General features: G+C 40.9%; 2 protein-coding genes across 4 annotated transcripts; one reads left to right on the plus strand and one right to left on the minus strand.

Annotated features, from left to right (window-relative positions):
• Positions 1-666: 666 nt before the first annotated feature.
• edaradd (EDAR-associated death domain) lies at positions 667-8,868 on the plus strand. 3 transcript variants are annotated; one of them, XM_068326771.1, is made up of 6 exons: positions 667-823; positions 4,669-4,727; positions 5,097-5,139; positions 5,303-5,403; positions 6,899-6,947; positions 7,211-8,868. In XM_068326771.1, exons 1-6 carry the CDS (start codon positions 790-792, stop codon positions 7,597-7,599), a joined length of 675 nt encoding a protein of 224 aa, XP_068182872.1. In that variant the 5' UTR covers positions 667-789; the 3' UTR covers positions 7,600-8,868. The 3 variants fall into 3 exon arrangements, with proteins under 3 accessions (XP_068182872.1, XP_068182873.1, XP_068182874.1); XM_068326772.1 differs by having other exon boundaries at positions 5,330-5,403; XM_068326773.1 differs by having other exon boundaries at positions 5,333-5,403; positions 7,211-7,610.
• Positions 8,869-9,635: 767 nt separating this feature from the next.
• Positions 9,636-16,867, minus strand: si:ch211-125o16.4 (neuroblast differentiation-associated protein AHNAK). Its single transcript, XM_068326767.1, has 5 exons — positions 16,766-16,867; positions 15,205-15,286; positions 14,993-15,110; positions 14,735-14,898; positions 9,636-13,503 (listed from the first exon to the last, which is right to left on the minus strand). Exons 2-5 carry the CDS (start codon positions 15,208-15,210, stop codon positions 9,640-9,642), a joined length of 4,152 nt encoding a protein of 1,383 aa, XP_068182868.1. The 5' UTR covers positions 15,211-15,286; positions 16,766-16,867; the 3' UTR covers positions 9,636-9,639.
• Positions 16,868-24,557: the final 7,690 nt, after the last annotated feature.

The following is a 24,557-nucleotide window of genomic DNA, read 5'->3' on the forward strand; positions in this document are numbered from 1 at the left end:
TGTGATGTTTGGCTGACAGTCCAGCAGAGGTCCCTGGTGGAATATTGTTTCACCTGTTCTCCCTCACCTGAGTTTAGGTGAACCAGGATGTGTTTTACTCCACTTACTTCTACAGATCTCACTGTGATTCTTGCTGTTTGCTTCTGGATGCATTCAAAACGATTAAGCCTAAACATCAATATTTAAATTACACACGAATCTATTCAATCATATACGTATCTCACTTGAATTGGCTTTTAAATCTATGCGTGCTGGTTGTTGATTTTGAGGCCTTGGTGAACCACTCTGTAACACAGCTTTGAGACGTTCTCTCTAAATAAAGATTGTTTTTGTTGTTGAACAAATATATACAATCAAAGAAAAGCAAGAACAAAGCAAGTCTGACATATTTAATCAATATAAATCTTAAAGAGACATATTTAAGGATTTAAGTAGGCATCTACTGACACAACTTGTCACAAATGTCGACACATGGCAGAGAAATGTAAATATTTCTACATTATTCAATGACTGCGAAGCTCATAAACACACAGAAGTCAGACTTCACAAATCGAGATGACCCAAGGAGCGTTTGAATCCGTTTCAAGCCACTTCACGACATTTTAGAACCCATATTTACGAGGAACCCTGAAGGCAGCACCGGTAGTCTACCTGGTCAGGACCGCGGAGCCTCATTGGTCCGCCGCCGCTGGGCTGGCATCAGCGCTGCTCCGAACCTGCGTGAAGTTGTCGATCGATTAACGGTTTCAGAGTTTATATCCGATACTTCTCCTGTTCCCTACATGAAAGATGAGCAGCTTGAGGACGTGTAAGGAGCCAATCGGTGAGTGAAACATTCACCTGTCTTCACAAACTGTGGGAAATAAATGTCTTTATTGTCTTGTAATCGATTCATTTTAAACCTCTTCACTTCCCCCCCTGAGGCGCCTTGTTTTGTCGTAGCAAGTAAAATATATTTATATATCACTTTAAATATTTATAGTTTTTGAGAATTATCTTCATGGACTCATTCAAAACTTTCTAAATTCGGGAGATTTGAAAGAAAAACAAGGGTTTTCTATAATCAGATGTGTTGAAAAGAGGTTACACTAATGTTAAATCCCGTTACCTGCGGAAAGTTTGCGAACCTGATCATGAATATAATCTTTATTCACGCACTTAAATAAATACTAACAACATATGGGACAGATAATAGGCTAATTAGTCAGAATAAGTAATTATGGGGCGCTTTTCCCGGTTGGAAAACCAACAGAAGAAAAACCTGGAAGAAGTTTAAAGTGTTTAAAAGTGTTTTAAACACAAGTTTAAAAGTGTTTCAAGCTGATAATTAAGAAAATAAATAAATCACAAAATCGTTCTTCTGCGTGGACAGAACCCAATCATGATGATCTAAACACTACATGTGATCAAAAAAAAAAAATTGATGTTCAGTTTATCCCGTGAAATTCTGTCAGCTGATCAGGAACTGCTGGAGAACAGCTGACCGAGTTTGTGACGTCACCCAGAACGCAATAGATGTAGGTCACTGAAGTTCTGAACCCATCAGTCAGCATCAGCAAGGAGAGTCGGAATTAACCATTTAAATTCTTTCACACCTGTGGATGGCGGGTCAGATGACGTCACGTCCCCTCCCGCCATAAAGCAGCCAGAAGCAGCCAGCGGCTAATTTTTTAGAATCTCCTAAAAATGTTTTACTTGTATTTATTAAACCGTTGTTCATTGAGGGATGATTAAATACATTTGGAATATTAAAACTGTTAAGGAATATTTTCCAATAAAAATATACATTAAATAATGTTTTCACTGCCGTCCACAAAGGTGTAGATTAGATTATGAGATTATATTTTAGTTTGAAATACTGGTTTTGCAACAAGTCTGGGACAAAATCAGTTTGTACTGTAAAGTTCGGAGTCTTAATGTCACATTAAGGTTTTGAACAAGCCAGAGTTTGCACCGGATTAGATTAGTAATCTGTATTTACAGCACGGGTAACCCACATCCATTCATTCATGAGGTCAAATGTCAGTTTGCGGCATTGAAAAGTGGAGGCTGGTTGCTTTAACTCATCCTGAGGGCCAGGCTGGTCGTCTGATGGAAGAAAGGGAACCTTCAGGATTCACGCCTCAGCGCCTCTGGGCTCCTGTTTCATCACAGTCGTCCTTCCCAGCCTGGAAACTGTTGAACTTTGTGTCAGCAGCTCAAAGTTGGCTCCGTCCAAATGTAGTTAAAATCTACAGTGTAACACCGTCCAGATCAGGATCCATTGTGTGTAAAAGGGGAACTTCGTAACTAAAACCGGCCTGGATATTTTTATTTTTGTTAATGATGTTGGCAGATTTTTTTTTTTTTAAATTATGATGTTGAAGGTACACCTCAGTTTATCCACTGCCCCTCAGACCATAGATTTGAATTCAAATCCATTAACCAGTCTTCAAGACAAATGCAGGTGACCGCTTGACTTCCTCCAACATGCATCTACACACACACACACACACACACACACACACACACACACACACACACACACACACACACACACACACACACACACATCGCTGCCTCAGCAGAGCTGCTTCGACTTTGTGCGAATTATCATCTTCCTGATATTGGGCGAATACTGAAGTCAATAATGACCTATAACTCAACTTTTGTTCTTTAAAGCTGCATTTTTTGATGTGTCCTTAAAGTGGTGGCATAAGCATTAGCACACCAGTGTAACATACACACACACACAGTAGAGGATACACACTTCACACAGGTGTCAGCCGTGACGCACATGTAGGACAGAATTTGTCGGTCTAGACCCAGTGTGGTTTTGGCGTTGGCCTTCACTCACACTGACAACACAGACTGTGTTTTATCCTTTCATATTAGACATGGGTGGCCAAAACGAAGAAAAGATGGGTTCACCTGTGGAATTATGGCCCTAAGCAGCGCATTATGAAGAGGTTTATATTTCATCTCTTGAACTTTATCCGGAGCGTGCAGCTACATGCCCCTGCATTCCCAGAGAGGGAGAAACAATGCTCAACTCATCCAAGGTTCAACTTACACTTGATATTTAGGTGACTGGCTGTGAGTGCTAATGCTAAATGTACTCTTTTTAAAGGGGAATGCCAACCATGCACACACACACACATATGGCACATTTACAGAGAGTTCTGCCTGTTTAAGCACAGAAACCAGAAACGATTCCGTTTGAGTGGGTTGAAATAGTTTGGTGGACAGAAATGAAACAATCACTCAAAGGTACCAGCATATGAGATGTGACAGTTAACTGCAAACCTTGTTGCACTTGAATATCTTTGTTTTCGAGTTGCTGCCGGCCTTCCCATTCGCATCTTTACATTTCATCACAAGGTGTCGATTACCTCCTTTTCCATGGTGGCAGTTTGGGACCAGAATGGTAGATGTGGCCTGAAAGATTGGTTGCCAATTAAAAACCAACATGTTCCACCATCTCTGAACTAACCAGCCTGTTATCAGAGTCCAAAAGAGGAAGAGCAGAAAGTCACGAATGTTGTCACCAATGACATCACAAAATACGATGGAGAAAGTTGGTTTCAAATAATTCCTGAATAGTCTTTGACATTAAGACTCTTCCGTTCTTAAATACTTTTGTATTTTGCTTGATAGAGTTGTCATTTTTTATCATTACCATCAAGCGCTTTACAGATTCTGTTTCGGCTGAATCTTATCTAATTATCTATGTCACCGTTTCATCTGTACCTCAAACCAGTGCTGAGTTACGACTCTTCAAATACTTTGGGAAATTGGCGTAGTTATGAAGTAACTGGTTGTAGAGATTTGCTCTGGACAACGAATGATTACAGCTGGATAAACCGACGCACCAATAACTTAATCCAGCCGTCATTTTTATGCAAGTGGAATAAAAATACCAGAAAGTCATCCAAAAGGAAGAACCGGTCCTACGTTGATGTACCTTTTAAAGAATGCCATGAGGGTTTTTTACGTCGTAGGCAGCCGACACCCTGACCTACATACACGACTGCTCTCTCTCAGGTGAACAACGCCTTAGTAGCATAACGAAGGAAACGGCCTGCCACTTAATCCTAATTTGATATTGAGTTTCATCGTCTTCCAGGGTAACCAGAGAATGACCAATGCGAGTCTTTATTTGGAGGCCTTTGGACACAATGGCTACACAGTGACGTCGTCCGATAAAGGGCCCACGTAGCCGGGGTCGTGGTATTTTCTGCATCTGAAAAGCTGCTTTGTGCTGCTCTCCCAATTCATCTGTGAATGTGCTTGTTAAAAATATTCCTCATCCCTGCGTGGGGTGTTTGATTTAGGAGGTCTTGTTGTTGCCCAACACTATTTTATTTCTTTCTCGCCTCGCGACTAGAGGCTGGTTCGCCTTTTTCGTTCAACTCTACAAGTTCGTTACCTATTTAAACGTTTGTGAAGAGGTGACTCATGGAATGGGGAAGAGATTTTGAAGCACTTTTGCATTTAAACTATGAAACTCCAGGACATTCCTTATATCTGTCTACATAACTGTCCTATTTTATTTTTTTTGTCATTTAATTTGCTTTGTTTTGTTTTTTCTTGATTAATGCATGTATTAGAAATAAAACTTTGTGATGTCATAATGCTGTCAATTTAGTATACCTCTCTAACTTCCAAACTATCCCCTTCTTCCAACAGACAGAACCATCTCTGAACCTGTGGAGGACACAGACACCACCAGCTTCGTGGCCGAATTTGTGAGCGCCTTCCCTCCTTCCTCGATCGGCGCGTTTGTCGAAACATCTCAAGTTGTCTACAGCTCATTTGTTTAGCGCTGATTTCTAATTGTTCTCCCTCAGAAGGCAAAGTCTTAGTGTAATCTGTTAAAGCGTGTCTCATAAGTGAACAAACTGGGCTGTGATTTGCTAGCCGCCCCAGGGCTCATTGAAGAACAGGTTGTAGCAAGCTGTCCCGTCTTTGCACACAAGAGAGACATTTAATTCCACAGTTGCAGCTTCATGCGGCTCGAATGTTGCTTCGCTTCCATGAGCAGATTTAGCAGAACAGACGAGCTCGTGTCTGGCGGCTTCTTTTCACTTTCTAATATTATCTTCTTTCTCTCGCAGTCCTTGGAGGCCAATTATCCGGTGCAGGTGACGGATCACCATGGTGCGTAAAGGCAGACGCAAAAACACATTTCACAAATCATCCACACACAGAATACAGAATAAAAGCTCTTTACATCCAGATAAAGAGGTGGAATTATCTGGATTATAAGCTTGGATGACTTTTATTGTGACTCAGGATGAGTTTGTGGTTGTTATTCCTACAGTATTTAAATACGAGTACGTTCCTCCAGCAGACGCTGTCACCCTCCACCTGAGCTCCATGCCGTCTCGATACCTGAGCCCCTCCTCAGACAGAATACGACAGGTCAGGTCTTATTCTGTCATTACCACCTTTGATGCATGTGCACACACGTAACCCACGCTTGAGTAATGTTTCCCTCATCTCCCGTCTTGAGACCGAATCCACCAGGTGTCAGAGACATCGCTGAAACCGTCCGCAGAACTTTCTTTCATGTGTGTCGAATAAAGTTTCATCTTCACACACTTTCTCGTTCATCCACGCGTGTCCAGATCTTTCTCCGTCTGCCGGAGTCATTTGACGACAGGTTAATTCAGCGAGTGTTTGGTTGGCATAGCAACGACTGCTCAATATTCAAGAACTATTTGACAGATTTGATTTGATTTAAATGATTTCTTCCTTAAGGCTATTTAAAGTCTCACGTGACGGTGCTACATTTGCAAATGGGTTTAACCAATCATAACGCACTTCTTTGTGGCTTTTTCTGCAGTAGGGAATGAATTTTTAACATAGATAATTCAACTTTTGTTGCATTTTTGTCATTTGAATCATAAATTTTGCATGTTAATGCAGAAGTTGTAGCTTTAACCAATATTTATTTAAACTTTGCTAATATTAGCTAATGCAAGCATTAGCTTCTGCTCTGCCTAAGTAGCCAAACCCTTAAGCGTGTTCTGCTGTAATGTAGTGTTTGCTTTATTACTTAAGTCTTTGCTGTAGTATTAATCATGCGGAATCAGATTAATGTAAAGTCTTTCTAAAAGCTGCTAACAAATCAGGAGTCAACACAAAACACGTGTCATTAACAATTGGGAGAATGCGATTTTTTTTTTTTTTAAATAAAATATGAATGCAATTAGTCATCAGACGTCTGTGTGCATTTTTTTTTTTAATCCAGCCTGCAAACCTGCAGGATGTGGTTTCCACCGAACTACAAGGCGCAGCTGTGAATTTTGCTAATAACATAGCAGGGACATCGAAGGAGGAGAGAACATCAACACTCTCTCTCTCTCTCTCTCTTTTACGGCTTTCCAAACGACAGATTATTTGTGAATAAACACACGGTAAAAACTAGAGGTGGGAGTTTAAGTACAGAATAAGTCCGTTTTGGTCCGTTCAGTCCGGCGTCTGTACCAGTGAAACGATACATCCCTGCAGGGTTAGCGTCTTCATTCACTCTCTGGTCTTGATGCAGCTTTTGTCGAGACATGTCGAAGTTGCAGAAGCCAGGGATCACTCATCACAACTAGTTTTAGGCACATAATTTACACTTGCACCTGCCACATCCATAATGCTGAAAAATATAGAGTGGTGTTCAATGGAATGATGCAACAAACTTCTCCTCTAGCATACAGGAGTAGCCCAGAGGCAGGCGTTTCTTTATGCACCCTGGTGAAGGCTTTAATGTACAGGCTCTGCTACAGTCATGTGACAAAAATGTCTTTTGAATGCATTTAATTACCTTAAACCTCTTCAAGAACAACAGAGTTGACACATGAGTGAATACGACACCGGGTAGTGACATCCGTGATGGTAATTATTTGTTTTAAATGTGTCGCAGCCTGTTGAAGACGTTGAAGAATGCACCTGCCCAACCTCTATCTCACCAGGTACGTCTCCTCCCAACACTTCATTTCTAGAGGATTAGTAGTCTGAAAAGATTCACCCTGTGACCAAAATATCAAACACATTCTCAGAAATCCCTGCTAACCCAACATACATTCGGGTATTTCATCATCTATGACGTATTCAGTTGAAATCCACTAAGCATACGTCATGCTCATGAGCCGTACAATAACATGCAATGGCAAATAATTTAGATTAATTACGTTGAAATATAAAACTTGTCTAATTAATGCTTCTCTGGACTCAGACTACCCCAAAGAACTGCAGCTCCTGAACAGCCCCTGTGAGAAGTGCTGCTGCCCCGCACCTCCTCCCAAGATCAGCGACCTCATGAACGACAAAGATCTCCTGGACTCATTGCGGCTTAAACTGGATCCGAACCACTGCACCATCAAAAACTGGAAGAACTTTGCGAGTCGCTGGGGGATGAGCTACGATGAACTGACCCTCCTGGAGCACCGGACGCAGGGATCTTTGTCCCACAGCCCCACCCAAGAGTTCCTGCTGCGCTACAACCAGAAGACGGTCACTGAGCTCACCGAACTTTGCCGCATCTACCAGCGCATTGATGTGCTGCGACTGCTGCAGAGCTGGATAGAGAAGGACTGGCCGTCACGCTGGCAACAAGCTCTTTAACCGCAAATCAGCCACCAATCTCTGGGTGCTATGAATTAAAAATCAATATGTTGTCACTGTAAAACATGTTGTGATAGTCGAGTCTGTTCTCACGACCTTATTCAGGTGGATGATCCCCTGAAGTGTCCTCTAGCGCCACCAGCAGGTCGGTTTCGTTTTATTGATCACAACTCATTGGTCAATATTTTTTCCACACAAGGACTCCATGACGATCAACATTCTGGTGATCTCAGGAGGAGCACATGTAATTTTGAAAAATAATAACATAGATTGCCAAGAAATTTCCCATTGAGACTAAATTTGTTCGATATACTGTAGATATAAATCCATTGATTTTCTTGAAAATGAAATGATTATAATCGTCTCGTTTTCAGCCGCTTTTCCGCTTTGCGTGTCACGGGGGTTGCTGCAGTCTATCCCAGCTGGCCAGAGACAAGAGGCGTGGTGTCCCCCACATCGCAGGGCCTAGATTTAAAATATTCTTCTAAAAATGACCCAAGAAAGCAAAGTGATTGGAGAGAAAGCCTACTAAATTCTGGACTAGAGCCAGATAACAATCCACATCCAGGCATTTCTTTTCCCCTACTTTCTTTAGCAGATACACATGGAAACAGAAGGAACAGGTAAACTATAATGAATGCACAGATGAACCCAACATTATGACCACATTCGCTGCTTTGTATTTAGAAGGTGTATCATCACAACCTCCTCTGCCGTCGCCATATTTGTCATTGATGACGCGACTTGATGTTTTGCCGCCATAGCATCTAATACGGATGGCTCCCGTTCTAGAAATTGCATGGACTGTTACTTTACATTTAAAACAGACTGCACGAGTCCTTCTAAGGATTTCTTTAAACATTTGGACTGATATGAAGTTGTAGATGTTCATTGCTGTGGTGAAAGACTGTAAATGCACGCCCAGACTCAGTCGAACAAAGTTCACCATCTCTGAACAACGCTCTAGAGACTAGAAGATAGCCAACATACAGTCATTAGCATTCATTGCAACCTCACAGAGCCACCCACATGGCGGTAGGCTTTTAATCTGGTTAATGTGTACGTTTGGATCACAAGCACAAAGGAAATGTCAGGAGAGCATCTTGTATATTGTTGGGGACTGTGGGAAATGTCAGAACCAATAACTGAGATGAACAAATAAAGCGCTACTTTTAGATGACCCTGCAGTTCAGTCGGATCAAACATATACTGTAATTAATCCACTTTATAAATCAAACCAAACAATTATCAACAATCATTGTTTTGTTGTTCCATTTTTATTTCTTACGTTTTATAATTGAAGAAATAGTCGGTTTATTGGTTGTTCTGCCAGTTCTCTGTGTGTGAAATAAATACATGTCAAACTCTGCAAAAAGCTTTTGTCATTTTTAATTGAAAAGAAGCAACATCAGAGCCTCAGCCTGTCAGATAAAAGCACTGCTATAACCGCTGCATCTGGACTCTAATTATATTTTTATCTTTGCCATTTATCATAAAAGACATTTGTGATTTGCCAATAAAATTGGTATATTTATACATCCTTTTATTGGATACATACCAACAATTCACAAGTTTCTTTTTCCATCTTTATACAAGTAAACAATCCCAAGTATATTATTTTGTCATTTATTGAACACAAAATTAACAAATACATTCATTCCGATAATTATCCTTTAAAAATGTTAATGCACTTATTGGAAACCGCTCCATGTCATCACATACAATACTGTGTGAATTATTTGATATGTAACATGCTTCCAAATCAGCTGTGTAGAAAAGGAACTTGCATAAATAACAGTAATATACATATTACAAAAATACGTTTCATTGGGCTACTTGGAGATTTTACACTCGAAAGATACTGTAGCTGGCATCAACTGCGGAAAACTGACAAATATAAATTAAACAGTTGCACTGTCTTGTTAGAATCTTAAACTGAGGCACGGAATCGGTGTAGGTACGTGTATATACGTGTCTGGACTCAGGCCGTGTTCATCAGGTTGGCCTTGCAGGAATCAGTCAGCATCTCGGTCCTTGATTTTAAAGGACGAGCATGTTAGAGAGGCTCACTGCCAATTTGTCGTTTTCATCTGACTTGGACATGCCAGGGGGGCTGAACGATATACTGCTCGCTTCAGTTGGAGAGCTTGAGGCTGACTTTTCTTTTGACATTCTCAGTCTCTCCATGATGTCAATTTTCTCTCCTTTATTTGACATCTGACTGACTACGGGTAAGCGGACTCCTTTGCTGACAACATAATCCTTTGTATCGGTGTCGATCTGTTTTGAGGAAAAAATATCAGTAATTCCTCCACTGTCGTCAAAGGTGTTCTTTGGCAGGCTGTGGAATTTGAATGCCGGAAACACCGTCTCAGTGTTAGATACATCGGGTTCAGAGTCAATGCCATTTCCCTCATCGGTTCCTGAATTAGACTTAAAGCCCCATTTGAAAGGCCACTGCATCCTACTTTTTGATGTACTCTTACCATCGGTTTCTGCACTAGCTGCCAAATTGACTTGAGGTGAGTTGGTCACCACTTCAGGAGCAGAGGCACTGATATTAGGTGAACTGATTCCTCCTTCAACACTAGGAGCTTTGACCTTCACATCAGGTGAGACTCCAAGGTTGCCATCTAATTTTGGAGCTTGCACATCCAGTTTGGGTCCATTGACACCTCCCACTACGTTAGGAATTGAGAAGTTGGCATCTGCCGTTGGATTGCCCACTCTGACATTTGGTGCATTTATTCCAGACGAGACTGAAGGATTAACACTTGGAACCTCTACTTCAGGACTTGAAAAACCTAAATTTGGAAGATTGAAATGAGGCAATTTGGGCTTTTCAAGACTGGCATCTAATTTTGGAGCTTCCACATCTATTTTGGAATCCAATTTTGGCATAGAGATGTTGGCATCTGCTGTAGGCTTTTTGATGTTCATATTTGGTGCATTTATTCCAGACTGAATTGACGGATTAACGCTGGGGCTGGAAAGACCTGGAAGGCTGAAATTAGGTAATTTAAAATCACCCAGATTAGAATCAAAACCTGGATTTGATGTCTCAACTTTGGCACCTGGTGCTGTGAGATTTGGTGTGTTCAAATTGAGGTCACCTTTTGGTAAATCCAGATTTGCTCCATTTACATCCACCTTGGGCAAATTAAGGCCCATATCTGTACCCTTAATAGTTGGTGAAGTAAGGTTTCCTAAACTGAATTTAGCTTTGGGGTCTGCTTCGAGACCAGCATTTAGAGCTGGAGGACTGACATCCCCTGTGATGCCAGGGACTGATAAACCCACATTTGGACCGTTAAGTTCAGCATCAGCATTTACATTAGGTACACTTGCTTTTGGCCCTGAGAGATTAAAATTTGGTAAATTGAATGCTGGTGCCTTGACTTTTCCACCAACATTTGCATCTGGAACATCTACGACAGGACCATTGATACCAGCACTTGGTAGATTAATGTCCAAGCTTGGTTTTTCAATCTTTGGTGCAGACAAAAAGAGATCTGGTGTCTCCATGCTTGTATCCAATTCAGGACCATCGACTTTTGGCACTTTGGGTTTTTTTAGGTTGAATTTAGGAAAAGTCAATTTACTAGAAGGTGTGTCAACATCCAAATTTGGACCTTTGACATCAGCATTAGGCAAATTGATATCTAGAGCTGGATTTCCAATCCCAGCATCAATTTTGGGCGCTGAAAAATTGGCAGTTGGCGCACTCACATTCACATCAGGTGCATCTACATCTGGCAACTTTGCGTCAATATCAGCCTTCGGACCTTTCCACGTGCCAATTTTGGGTTTCTTGAAGTTGAACCATTTAAATTTTCCAGATGAGGTTTCAATATCTGGAGCATCAATGCCTATATTGGGGCTTGGCAGATCAGCTTTTGGAAGGTCGAGACTTGCATCTGGTACACTTATCCCACCATCAATTGTTGGAGCAGAGAGATTCACATCAAGATCTGAACTTGTAACCTTAGGAGTTGACACTGAGTGCCTGGGGAATTTAAAATTGGGCTTTTTAAAACTGAACTTCCCAGATGAGGGCTCAGTATTTAGACTTGGTGCTTTAACATCTAAATCCAAATCATGGTCGGGTATGTTTAAATCAACACTGGGTGCCTTTAGTGAGGCATCTGGTGCGGCAACACTGACGTCAGGAGCTGTCAGTTCACCATCAACATCTGGTGTTTTAATCTTTGGTCCAAAAAGCTGAAACTTGGGCTTTTTGAAAGTTGGTAACCTGACTTTGCTAGATGGTACATCAACATCTGGAGTAGTCAGCGCACCTGTAGTGCTTGGCACAGAAAGACCTATGTCTGATGTGCTTAGATCTGCATTTAAATCAGGTGCGGAACCATGATGTTTGGGTTTCTTAAACCTCCAATGGGGCAAGTGAAACTTCCCTGATGGAGCGTCTACACTAGGAATGTCAGCTTTGGGAAGAGTCGGAGCATTAACATCAGTCTCAATGTTTGGGGCTGCTAGATTTAAACCTTGTGTGTTAATGCTTGTATCTATGCCTAAATCAGATTTAGCAGCTTTGTGTTTCTTCAATTTCATGTGAGGCCAGATAATTTTACCAGATGGTGCCTCTGCACTCATGTTAGGGCTTTGTAAGTCTACGTGAGGGCTTGTAATGTCAGCCGTGGGCAAACCTACATCTGCGTTTGGAGCGGTAATTCCTCCCTCTACTTTGGGAATAGAGAGGTCTGATGTGGTATTTAATTTGTTTTTCTTCAATCTGAGATGAGGCCAATTGATTCCACCAAATGGGCGATCAATATCAAGATTGGGGCCCTCGACGTCACCTTTGGGCAAGGAAATGTCACCACCTGGTGCAGTTAAATCCCCCTTGATTGTTGGACCGGACAGGCTGGCATCAGGTAAGGACAGGTCTGGTTTGGCACCCGATGCTTTAACTTTGGGAAGTTTTTGATTTAATTTTTCATGCGGCCATTGGAACTTGGTGGATGGTGCGTTGATATTAGCACTTGGAATTTCCAAATTTCCATCTGGACCACTCAGACTAGCCTTTGGCAAATTAAGGTCAAAATTGTCACTTTTTAGATCTATTTTTGGATCTGGCAAATCAATGTTTGATGTAGTAACATTTCCACTGGCAGACGGGAGACCTAAGCCAAGACTTGGGGAATTTAAATCTAGATTGGGGCCGCTGATGCCACCCTTGGGCAAGGAAATGTCACCACCTGGTGCAGTTACATCCCCCTTGATTGTTGGTGTGGAAAGGCTGGCATCAGGTAAGGACAGGTCTGGTTTGGCACCTGATGCTTTAACTTTAGGAAGTTTAAGATTCAATTTTTCATGCAGCCAATGGAATTTGCCAGATGGTGCCTCTATTTCAGCACTTGGAATTTCCAAATTTCCATCTGGACCATTCAGACCAACCTTTGGCAAACTCAGGTCCAAATTTTCACCTTTTAGATCTATTTTCGGATCTGGCAAATCAATGTTTGATGTAGTTACATTTCCACTGGCAGACGGGAGACCTATGCCACCAGATGCATCTATGTCTGTTTTTGGCAGCTTAACGTCAGGCAGACCAAAGTTTGGCATCGAGAATTTTGGGACTGTGTAGTGTGCATTTCCTGTTTTTACTTTTGGAGGGTCAACCTTGGGAGGGGAGACACTGACATTAGGTGCATTGAGGGCGCCATCCAAACCTCCGGTCAGTCCTGCAGAGGGCATTGCGAGCGTTGCACCAGCATCTGCTGAAGGACTGCCTAGACTTGGAAGGTCTCCATTGAGAGTCGGACCACTTATTTGATCCCCTAACCCCAGCAAGGCATTTAGCTTTCCACTCTGGCCATCAGTGGAGACAGTCGGAGCCTTAGCTGATGTTGCCAGTGACAGATCTTTCTTTAGGTTGAGCATCTGTTGGTAATTGAAAAATACAAATTAAAACAGCTCTTGTGTACATGAAGCCTACAACACTCCACCCTGTGGAGGTTGACACTGCAGTCTGTCCCACAGATTAACAGTTTAATGGCAGCAAAGATTACTTTAAATCTCTTGAATATACTTCAAGGCCATTTTCATGCAGACAGTTTCTGTTTTACTTTTTATTTTTGCAGACTGGATTGCATTTCATTCTTTTGGCCTTCAACATCAGCCATCACAGAGGGACACAGTCACTGGTATGTACTTTGTTCACTCCACCTGCACCTTTCCTGAATGTTCCAGCAAGAATCAAGAAGGCTAAAGCAAAAAGCCTTGAAATAACAGAGTTGAGAGTTGTTTCCAATCAAAAGATTTCTGACAAAGTGAGAGGAGATGCAACCTCACACCAAAATGTAAAAATTGTATTCATGTTCTCGTAAACCTTAATGTAAAAATACAGTCCAAGTGCAGCCTTTCTCTATGGCCCAATAGCTTCTTTAAAATAAACCCTTAATAAACACTTAAAAACATTTCCAATCAAAGGAGGCAAAAAAAAGGATCCGCCCCATGAGATGGATCTATTCCAGACTTCAGCAGTTCCTTCTTTGACTCACCTTACAATCTTTCACCAAGTTTAATACTAATCCAACAAATACTTTGAGAATAATTTGCACATACTGTAAAATAAAAAGCCTCAATTGCAATGTTCAAAATATTGGGAAAAAGATAAATGCATCTGTAATTTAAGAGGTAGAAGCTTTCAGTCACCGTTTTGAATAATGTATTGCTGAAATGTAATAAAACTTTATAGCAGCATGTGTGCAACTGGGTCTCCTTCTGGTTGGCTATTTTGATAAATGTGTTCATGATGTTCAATTAGAGCTGATATTTATTATTATCCAAAAACCTTTTGGAAGACAAAGCAAAAATATTTGGCTTTTGAAGCTTTGCTCCTTTTCACAGTTGCTAAAAGACCTCAGGTTGCTTATTTGTTCCACCATAATGATGGAACAGGTTAATCACTGTCTTGGGTGTAGCCCATAAAACGCATCAGTGCCTGTATCCTTCTGCAATATGCCGATCTTGAGGAAGGCCTCAGGGCCAAAATGTCTTAATACAACAAACCCATTCTCATCCATTACACTGGTTGCGGAAGTCTCAGAATGAGGTCAAACAAAGCCTCCTGTATATAAAGATGTGCTGCAGAACGCCGTGTGACGTTTACCTCCGCAGGGCCTTTCAGACCTAAAGCCGTGGAGCCAGTGCCGATGCTGGGGTTCGTCTCGACCGTCATGTTGCTGTCATACGGCTTCAGGACCTGCAGGATTTCCTGCAGGTCATTTTTCTTGAGGTGGTCCAGATGTATGGTAGCTGCAACTGTCTCAGCCCCTGGAACAAGTGGAAAGCAAAACCACCAATCACTTATTTATGCTTAAATTCTCCTAAATTAGAGCAAGAACAAGGTTTCCATCCTTTATTTTACCTGCTTGAAGGCCAGCATTTCCACCAAGTGCTCCATCTGCAATCCCTTTAATGGCTCCTCCTGTGTCGGAGTCGCCCAGGGTGAGTGTTCCTAAGGTACCCAACTGGCTGTCCAAGTTCTGTGAGTTCCAATAGACAAAAAGAGTCAGTCCTATCTATGAATTCAATAATTACTTCTATATCATGATCTGCACGTCAGCTTTACGTACTTACCATCATTGTTTGGGTGTATTTACATCCACATGTTATGGATTAAGAGTAAAGTAAAACCATGGACAGGTGGAACCACAGCAAGCTGGAGGAGAGAAAGAAAAGCTAATGTTAGTTTGGGCTGGTGATGATTACGTACCTTAAATCTTTGACATAACTACGCTGCCCTTCATCTAAGGCACAGATGATGGTATGTATGCTTGAATATTGACACTTTTTTCTTTAAATATAATTCAGTCCAAGACTGAGGTGGTTTTTCCAATCATGATCATCTAAACTCTGATGCGGATGTCATGCTTTACGGAACCTCCAGCACCAGACACCTGCAGTACAGACAGTTCCATCCAAGCGAGTACAGACAAATTCAAAGTGAGATATGAGAACAGCAACCTTTAAAAATGAAAAGTGTTCCTGTTATAGACGTTTGAAATAATTTCCATCGTTGGAGATCGTCTCTTTAATCGCGGCTCTTTAATTTTCTTATGCTGACTGACAGGAGAAACGACGCCCACACACAAAACAACCTCACGCTTCAGGAATTCCAAGCTTCTGCCAGGTTTGCTCAGGAGGAATGTATGCATCTAAACCAGTTGGTTGGGATGCATTCTGGCTGGTATGCCACATCACTCAGCTCACACACACACACAGCACAACTTTCAGCCACACCCCGATATCTTCAGCTGTTAACACCTGCTAGCTTTTTCAATGTTGGGATGTGTTCTTTAAAAAAAAACAACAACAAAGAAAACCTTCATGATGAAAAGGATGTTTGCGCAAGTTAAAACCTAAACCATCCAATAAGGCCGCAAAAACAAAATCGGTCAACACCCATTGGCGTTAATGCAATTAGGGTCATCAGAAAGACAAACAGCTCAGCAGTCATAACAGATTCACATAGCTGTGGCTAAAAAGGCAACGACTTTTCTTTGTGCAATGATAGGCATGTAAAATAATTAGAAAACTGTTGACGACAGATGTCTTCAAAATATTTCTCTAAGAATAGAATACGGAACTTGAGTCTAAAATATACAATATATTCCAGAATCAGACATGGATGATATTCATTCGCAAAGAAATGACAACAAATATCTCCAAACCGAGTGGTGATGGGATGTGTATCCGAAAAGAGGGTGTCAACAACATCCGTTTTACCATCCAACAGGTGAGAAACAAAGAGCCGGGTGCAAATCAGATCAGAACTCAAACTCCAACTGAACGCACAGATTTCTGCACCTTAACAGGAAGTTAAAGTTTCTGCTTAAACCAGTTTGGATCTGTGTGTGCATTTCATGGAATATCCAAACCTCAACACATTGGAAGACTTATTCAATATAATTCAAACAGAACATGCCACTTCAACCCATTTGCAAGCAATTCAGTTAGTTTCAATAATTAACTTTCCTCCCGGATCAACCTGAAATATCAGCTGTGAATGTGCTAAACCTAAGCAGAAGGATTTATTTCCATTTAAATGTCAGCAACAACTTGCTTCCCTTCTAACCATCTACTTTACTTCCACAAGGATCATCAGGGGTGTCAAAGACGACCCGTTTTAAGGTCTCACCGTCTGCAGCCTCCAGAGACGCCTCCACCAAAGCAAACCCCCGTGGAGAGATGTCTTCGTCAGTGTTCTGCCGCTGCTCTGTCAGGCAGGACAGGATGGATCTGTCAGTTAAAGCTTAGAGGCAGGAGAACAGGTTAGGCCGCATCAGCACCGCCTCTCGTAGCGCCCCCTTTCAACTTGCGACAGACACACACACACACACACACACCTGGGTTTAAAACTATGTCGCAAAGAAATCTGCAGGCTTGTCGGCAGCCGAAACCTGACTAGAAAGCAGAAGAGACACAGATACCACTCCTATTTAACAGGACTAACCAGATACACTGTCACTCACCAGCGCGTCCCTAAGCACTTCATGCTGCTTCCATTCTGCCATTTTATCTTTCTTGTGATTGCTTGGATCTGTATGAAACTCCAAGTTGTGGAAGTTGGGGGTTATTTTTTTCCATCATGGAGGTCAAAGGATCAGAACTCTTGTGTGGGCAAATTCACTAGGACAATATTTGAGGAATGACTGAATATAGAGGCATCTGATTGGAAAATGATCATTAAACTGGGCAGACATGTAAAAAATTGGGAAAGTATTTTGATGCAGCACCAGATAAAAGGGTCTTTTTTAAAAAAAAATGTATTTTCACACACAGAACCCTGGGGGCTGCCATTCTGATCTTACACTGAAAACAAATAAAACAAAAGCGTCGGACCGTCATGGAGGCATGTGGTCCAGTGAGCAGCCTTCCAGTTTAAAGATTTAGATAAACAAGTTTTAGATTCTTTTCAAGTGGATGTTTAACATTCTCCGAGTACATTTTGTTAGACACACAACCTATGTAGCAAGAGGCCGCTTGTCTTTGAATGTTCCAAAGAGTCTGTTTCATGTTTTAAAAATTTTTCATTCGCCTATGGGTGTTTATTTGTTCCACCCTAAATGGTGGAACAGGTTGATCAAATCACCATCACGTGTCTCCAGGGTGTGACCTATAAAGAAAAATAAGTGTCCCTCCTCAATTCTTGCTCTTGCAAGGCCTCAGGGCCAACATGCTATCATCTTCTGCACAATCAAAGACAACCCAATTCACTCCATTAGGGCAGAGGCAGGGATCCCTAAACTGGATCAAACATAAATTTGCATAGATTGATCGATGGACACAGGAGAGGCTTTTTAATTGGCTGAACCAAACTTTCAGCGTTTACTAAATACAAGATGTAAAAAAAACAAAACTGAATTGTTATAATCTCTCCTGAGTAGAAAAAAACCACCCAGTTGTTGTATAATCCTGCTAACAAAACAACCAACAGCTGCAGACAGCCTCATCATGCTAAAGTCACAGCAGGAGGTGAGAACACCATTTCCCATCATCACATGTAACGCAGCCACGCTTACTCATCATTTATTCTACCTGCTTTCCCACCTGTATTCGGTGAGTCGCTAACATGCTATCTGAGATTTGTTGTGTTTTGCATTTCCTGTGGTCACAGTTAAACTTCCTGGAAACAATTCTGCTTCAATTAAAACACAAATGAGCGTCATTAAGTTTATTTGGCATTTATTGGTTCCCTTCTGTGTTAACTGAACGTCTTATTTTACTTACCAACCCCGATTTGTATTCCAGAGACAAAAGGAGGAGGGGTTTAGACACGTCCTCTATTAATACATTGGATGACATCATCAGTGATGTCACAGGGTTAGATCAAATGTTGGGGGAGGAGCTAGAGGTTATCATTAAAATTATGGCTGATTATGGGGGTTTTTTTTAGATATAAAGGAATAGAGTCAGACGTGCGAAAGCCTTCCAGCGTCGATGACAAAAGGCGTGGTTAACTTAATCCCTAATCTGTTCTCACGGAGGCGTGACATTTACCTGTAAGAATGGATCAGCCTAACATTAATTGATTTCTGATGATTGAATAGTTTATTTAAGCAGCTTTAGAAGATTTAAATTAGTCCATGGTTTGTTTTTTTGTTGTTGTATATTTTATTAATCTATTATTAATTTATGTTTTTAGATAGAATTTTGACACTTTTCCAGTAAATAAATTTTTTTTCTGATACCTGGACAGAGTCATTGTTTTGTTTTTTTTTGAAGATATTTGTCCTTCATATCACCAGACAAAGCTATTCAACATTAGTCAGTAACCACCCAACCCATTACTGTATTAACACCATGTGGCGTACCAGACAGATTAATAAGGGTGTTGTCATCAAGAAAAAAAACCCAGTTAACAACAACTATGAACAACAAAAGGAGGCGAGTGACTCAGTCACACTTAAACCACTTCTCTTGGCCAATAAAGTCCTTGATTGATTATTTGATTGGTTTATAATAAAGGTCAGCCTGCATTGAACTCTTAAGGAAGGGAAGGCTGCCAGCTTCTCAGTTAGACATCACCAATATTTGTTTAAATAATAATAATAATAATATCTACATGTTTCTGCTATAAAGGAGGTTTCTAGCAGCGTTTTTACATGCAGACTATGCAATCCTGATAAGTTTAGGCCGTTAGGCTGATGAGTGTACACCTGGTACAGTATTCATATTATGTAATATATGTTTGGTAAGAAATGTAGCTGTTTTCATGCTTGTCCTTTGACTGGTTCACCCATTGGACATTTCATTCAAACGGAAAAGGACAGACTTCCCTCTGGTCCTGGATGTCAGTGGTGCTCTTTGTAGGAATCCTATTTGCATATGACTGACCCACCTTGGACAGTTCATTCCTGACAGAGAGAATTGTTGGTTCCGTTTTTCTCCTCCCAGTCCTCCAGGCAGAACGGTTCAGGTGTCAGGAATGTACCATCACTATGTCGCCGTTCAGCATGCAGATTGTCAGGACTGATTGAAAATGTGTGATAAAAATCTATGGAATTTTACAGATGTGTGGAATGCATGCAAAGTGGTTCCAATATATTAGCATTTAAAGCATATTAAATGACAAAAAAAATATCTAATGGGACACCAGTAATAATGTTTTGGTTGGTTTCTTTATCCGCAATTGTCTTTGGGTTCCTCTTGTTGTTATCATGATGCAAAAAGCGATGTAATGGTCTGTCTTTATTGCATAAGTTCTTGTCCAGTGGATATTGATGCTACTCCCGTGTGTGTTTTTAGTCAGCATGTTGTGGTTCCACGTGCAAAAGAGGCTTGACATCTATCACTGCAGCTTGATTGTGGATTGTGATGTTTTATCTTGTCTTTTTTTTGCAGATACAGATACTCACACAAGGTTATAGGTCAAACGTATAACAAATCCTAAAGATCTTGCCCTACATCCACACAGATTACTCAAGACAACACCAGTCAAACATCACAAATGCCTAAGGAGAATTAACATATTGGTGTTTATGGTGCAGAATAGTGTCGTTATGAATCTGGTGAGACCTTGAACAGCAGTGAGAATGAGTCCTGTCCTGAACAGGTGCAACAAAAAAACGCATGGCCATGCCGTCCATGGCCATGTGGTGTAAAATGGTGTCAACCAATCTCAAATCAGTTCTTATCAAGCAGAGTCTCGTCGATTCACACCGCTGTGACATTCATAGTCACACCTTTAACCTCAGTTCAAGGTTTGAGATGTGGAAGATGTTAATCTTTGTGTAAAATAAAATATCTACATGTTTTCACTCCTCACTTACTTGAATACACTGTTGTGCATTGCAATTATGCCACCAGATTAGAAGTGACATTTCTTCACAAAAACAACCGAAATTGTAAAGTTGAATATAAAATTGATACTAGAATATATAACATCAAATAAGATACCAGCGGCATTAAAGTGGGAGGCGAGGCGTTGACCATAATTTCACCTTTTGAGGTAAACTGATGGATTTAAGCCCTGCATGAACACCCTGAACCATCATCAACTGCAGCTTGTAATTAGGCGTCTGATGATATGATATATAATTATAAAGAGTGGTATGATGGGAGCTGCTGAAAGTGGCTGTGAAGATAGTTAAAAAGATGCTGCGACGCTTATCGTTTGAAGAAATTACTTCTCCTGCAGCAACACATGAGAAACAAAGCAGCCAACGTGATATGTACTATAAAAAGACCTAACATTGGCCGTACTTTGAGAATAAACGCTTGATTTTTGTTGGTGCAGGAGAAGAAATGTGGGTCCTCCATTTACGTCTTGTTTACGGCCTCCACTTCAGGTCTAAACTTGTGCCATTTAATGAATACCTGTGGAACCGTGTCAAGCAGACTTGGTTTTGTAAAATATGCATCCTCTGCAGTTACAACAACATAAATGTTGCTCTTGCAGCATAGCGTCCACCTGGTATTTTCTAGGCTCCGCGGTGGAAGATTTTGTTGCCCAACTCAGTCGCAAACATTCCTCTCATAGCTGCCTTCCTCCTCGGTTCAAAGAAAATTCTTCATATTTCAGAGATGCAGTTCGAGCGTGAGTGCCAGTGTGTTTCTGTTGATACACCAGTGTTTACACATCACCATCCTGGCTGTTGCACTGCATTGTTGTGTGATAAGTGGTACACATGGCGAGGAAAGGCATGTGGAGTAACAGTGCGCTGCACATTACTTCAAGTCAGCGCTGAAACAGACACAAGCTCATTGATTCATGCCTGAAGTGTGCCAGAGGTTGCATACCTCCTGCGTGGTTCATTAGCAGTTAATTGTGAAGCAGCAAAGCAGAAAGAATCAGCTAACGTCTACATAAACCTCCCCATCATATACGGAACACGTCGTACGCATAGGCGCTGGTGTTCCCAATTCTAAACTTTGGATTGGAACGAATGTCTCCCAGTCCATCCACCTTTAGAGATTATCTTGTGTATTTATATAATGATATATACTATTTGAGTGATTGGCCTCAACATCTGAATGGTTGCCAAATTCATAAATACTGATAATCATCTGATTATCTGATGATACTTTTTCACCTGTATCTTCTCATTTGGATTCAGAACAAACATATTTAATGCTTTGCTTCATAATTTCATAAGCAGAGAAAGGACAACAGTCGCCATACTTGCAGTTTATTACTAATTAAAAACAGGTTTTAATTTGTGTCCTAATTTCATTAGAATAGATGATGTAGTTTTTCAGTGATCGGGGTCGATGGATGGTTCAAGAACGTGAATTTCTCAAAGGTAACTTGGGTCCGTGGGGGATGGAGGTCACGGTGGATGGATGGTTCAGTCGTAGGATGAATCTGTGATTTTAATTCATTGCTTTATGGGGTATTTTTCAAGATTATGAGCTGATTTCTTAAGAACTTTGAAGTGGTGTTGAGAATGGACGAGACAAGTTAAACAAACATGCAGAGGATTGTTTGTCCCAGCTAAAATGCTGTCCTTTCTTGTGTTTGGTTGATTTAACATTTTTTTCCTTGGGTATTGTTGTATGGGTAAGTATCAGTCTTGATGCAATCTCTGCTCATGTAAGAGAGAATGCTGCAGAACAACATTCTTACACCACTGTTGTGCAGACAACGTAATCCAGACATCTCGCTCTTTGACACTCGAACACTTGGATATTCTCTGCAGCTCGGTCCTACGTGTCGAGCTCCATGCTTTTCACCGAAATCGGCATTCTACTCATTCTGGGTGTTACGTAGCGGGAAGTTTGCTGTCACGTAAATCTGTCCTCACGTTTTCTCTTTTCTTTATAACTCAAACCCACTTCATGACGGTGTAAACTCACGCTCGCTTGTTGTGGGGGAACAATCAGATGCTTGTTGCATTCTGGTTCTTGCCGTTGCACACGCAGGAAACAGGAAGTATGACCTGAAGCTAACAGTGGGATTTGAAATAATTAACAGGTTATCTATGGGTCATCATTGTCCATTCTTAAAACATGTAATAGTAGATTTCCGGTTCTAATCTAAACAATGAAAGTTTCAATTTTACATGTATTGTGCAAAAAACACTGACTTCTCTTTCATGTGGAGCCAAACTATAAAAGGTGGAGCTCGTCAAATACCATGAAGGAATTTTATTGTCTGCAACAAGGACAGTATGTGTATTAGCAGGATTATTTGATTTATTTACTATGATTCTGCGCTAAGTTTTTGTGCTGGTTCGGTTTTATTCTAATCATGTAATTATTTGCCTGACTGAACAGAATTGACTCCTTTAAAACCTTTGATTTACCTATAAACATGTTCTACAATGAATCTTCCTTTACAGACACAGAGTGTTTCAAGTAATCTGGTGAAAAATCCTGTAATATATTGAAAATTCTAGATTTTGACAAGGTGGGGCATGTACTATCTGGCGAGACCTGGATAGAGCATCAGATCCAAGAACCATAGAGAATTGCTCTACACTTTCCATAATAATGCAAAAACTTTTAAATTGATCTCCATAAAACAGTGTGGGGGAAGGGCTGGGCAATCAGGTGGGAATGGGGTAAAGCAGTCCTGGATCCTGAAGTCTAAAGAGAACAATGTTCTAAGTCAGATTCTGGAGGCCTGGAAATGATCCTCAAAGTAATGACTGTGCATCTGCTTTGTTATTGTTAGCAGATGAAGCCACAGAATCAGGCACGAGATTACCATTTGCTGTAATCTTCCTTTAAAGACATTTTTATGAAACATAAGGTAAGACGAAGCTGTCAAACATGCTGAGATTACATGATCTGTCGCTCACTTGTCTTTCGACCCAAATAGGAAGTGCATGAGTCAAGGTTAAATCAGTCATTCTGGCCATCAGCTCTTGAGCAATAAACACATGGTGGTTGAGGAATGACTCAAACACGCCTGGTATCTGGATTAGTTCAGGTATTCTGCCTCGCAGCAACACTAAGGAGTGACTTATGTGATAAAATTCAGCTGGTACGTATCAGTCTTCTTTAACACCTTCACACGGTAACATTGTCTCAGTCACACATAGTCTTATTGGGTATGTAGCAAAGCGCTCGTGTATACAGGAAAGGCAACATTCATTGCAATGGCTGTGGACGCTGGGGCAACATGGGATGAATACTAACGCGTGACACGAGTGGGAGAACCAAGAGTCGTGTCAATCAAAGCGACTTGTTGATGTCAGACACACAGCAACATGTTCTAGCCGCCAAAAACTATTAGACTAAATAAAGATGGAGCAGCTGAATCCATGTTTTTTTTTTTTAAATGTCTGTCTGGTTTTTAGGATTGCCCAAAAAAATGCCTGTCTCTGTTTTCACAGAGACAGGGTTTGGGTAGGTAGCTAAGGGGAACCATTGACAAGAACAAGACTTCTTTTGGTTTTTGTGAATAGTCAGTCATATGGTCATTTAGTCGTTTGTTTTCAAGACTTATCACAGTGCTGGGTAAAAGACTTGGACATGTGCTACTCAAGAAATCACCAAGGATGATCTGAATAAAACATAGTTTCGTACTCCCTTCAAGATTTGTGAAATAATACTTGGTTTTTTAATTTGTACGAACGACTGTAAGAATGTTAGGTAAGATAAATGGCATTCCTTAAAGTCACGCCAAATTCTCTTTTGGTATAAAGACCATTACTAGTTCCATCAAGAAGATGGTTTTTCCACCCAGCATTGGTTGGTTATTGTTGAGTCTGTCCACTGAATTACTCCAAATCATGCTTTGGAGAGAAAATCTAGTCTACAGAATAATTCATTCATTATCTGGACCAAGAATCACACAAAGACATCTCCATAAGGTTTAGAACAGACAAACATGGGTCAGGACTGAGCCAATGAAAATGCGGTGCAGGTCTAGAAAGAGGGGCCATGCGCATTCAAATGACAAGATATGGTATCTTTCTAGTTTTTCACTAATTCCACAAATGCCAACAGCATTTCCACATGTTTGAAAGGGCGGGGCATGG

This window comes from Antennarius striatus, chromosome 11, assembly GCF_040054535.1.
Source record: "Antennarius striatus isolate MH-2024 chromosome 11, ASM4005453v1, whole genome shotgun sequence".
NCBI lineage: Eukaryota > Metazoa > Chordata > Actinopteri > Lophiiformes > Antennariidae > Antennarius > Antennarius striatus.

Coding starts and splice junctions, on each gene's coding strand:
- si:ch211-125o16.4 (XM_068326767.1), bottom strand. Junction 14,899..14,992: donor AAATGCTGGCCTTCAAGCAG/GTAAAATAAAGG, acceptor CACTTGTTCCAG/GGGCTGAGACAGTTGCAGCT. Junction 13,504..14,734: donor GTCTGAAAGGCCCTGCGGAG/GTAAACGTCACA, acceptor AATTACCAACAG/ATGCTCAACCTAAAGAAAGA.
- edaradd (XM_068326771.1), top strand. CDS start 790: ATGAGCAGCTTGAGGACGTGTAAGGAGCCAATCG. Junction 824..4,668: donor GACGTGTAAGGAGCCAATCG/GTGAGTGAAACA, acceptor TTCTTCCAACAG/ACAGAACCATCTCTGAACCT. Junction 5,140..5,302: donor GCAGGTGACGGATCACCATG/GTGCGTAAAGGC, acceptor TTATTCCTACAG/TATTTAAATACGAGTACGTT.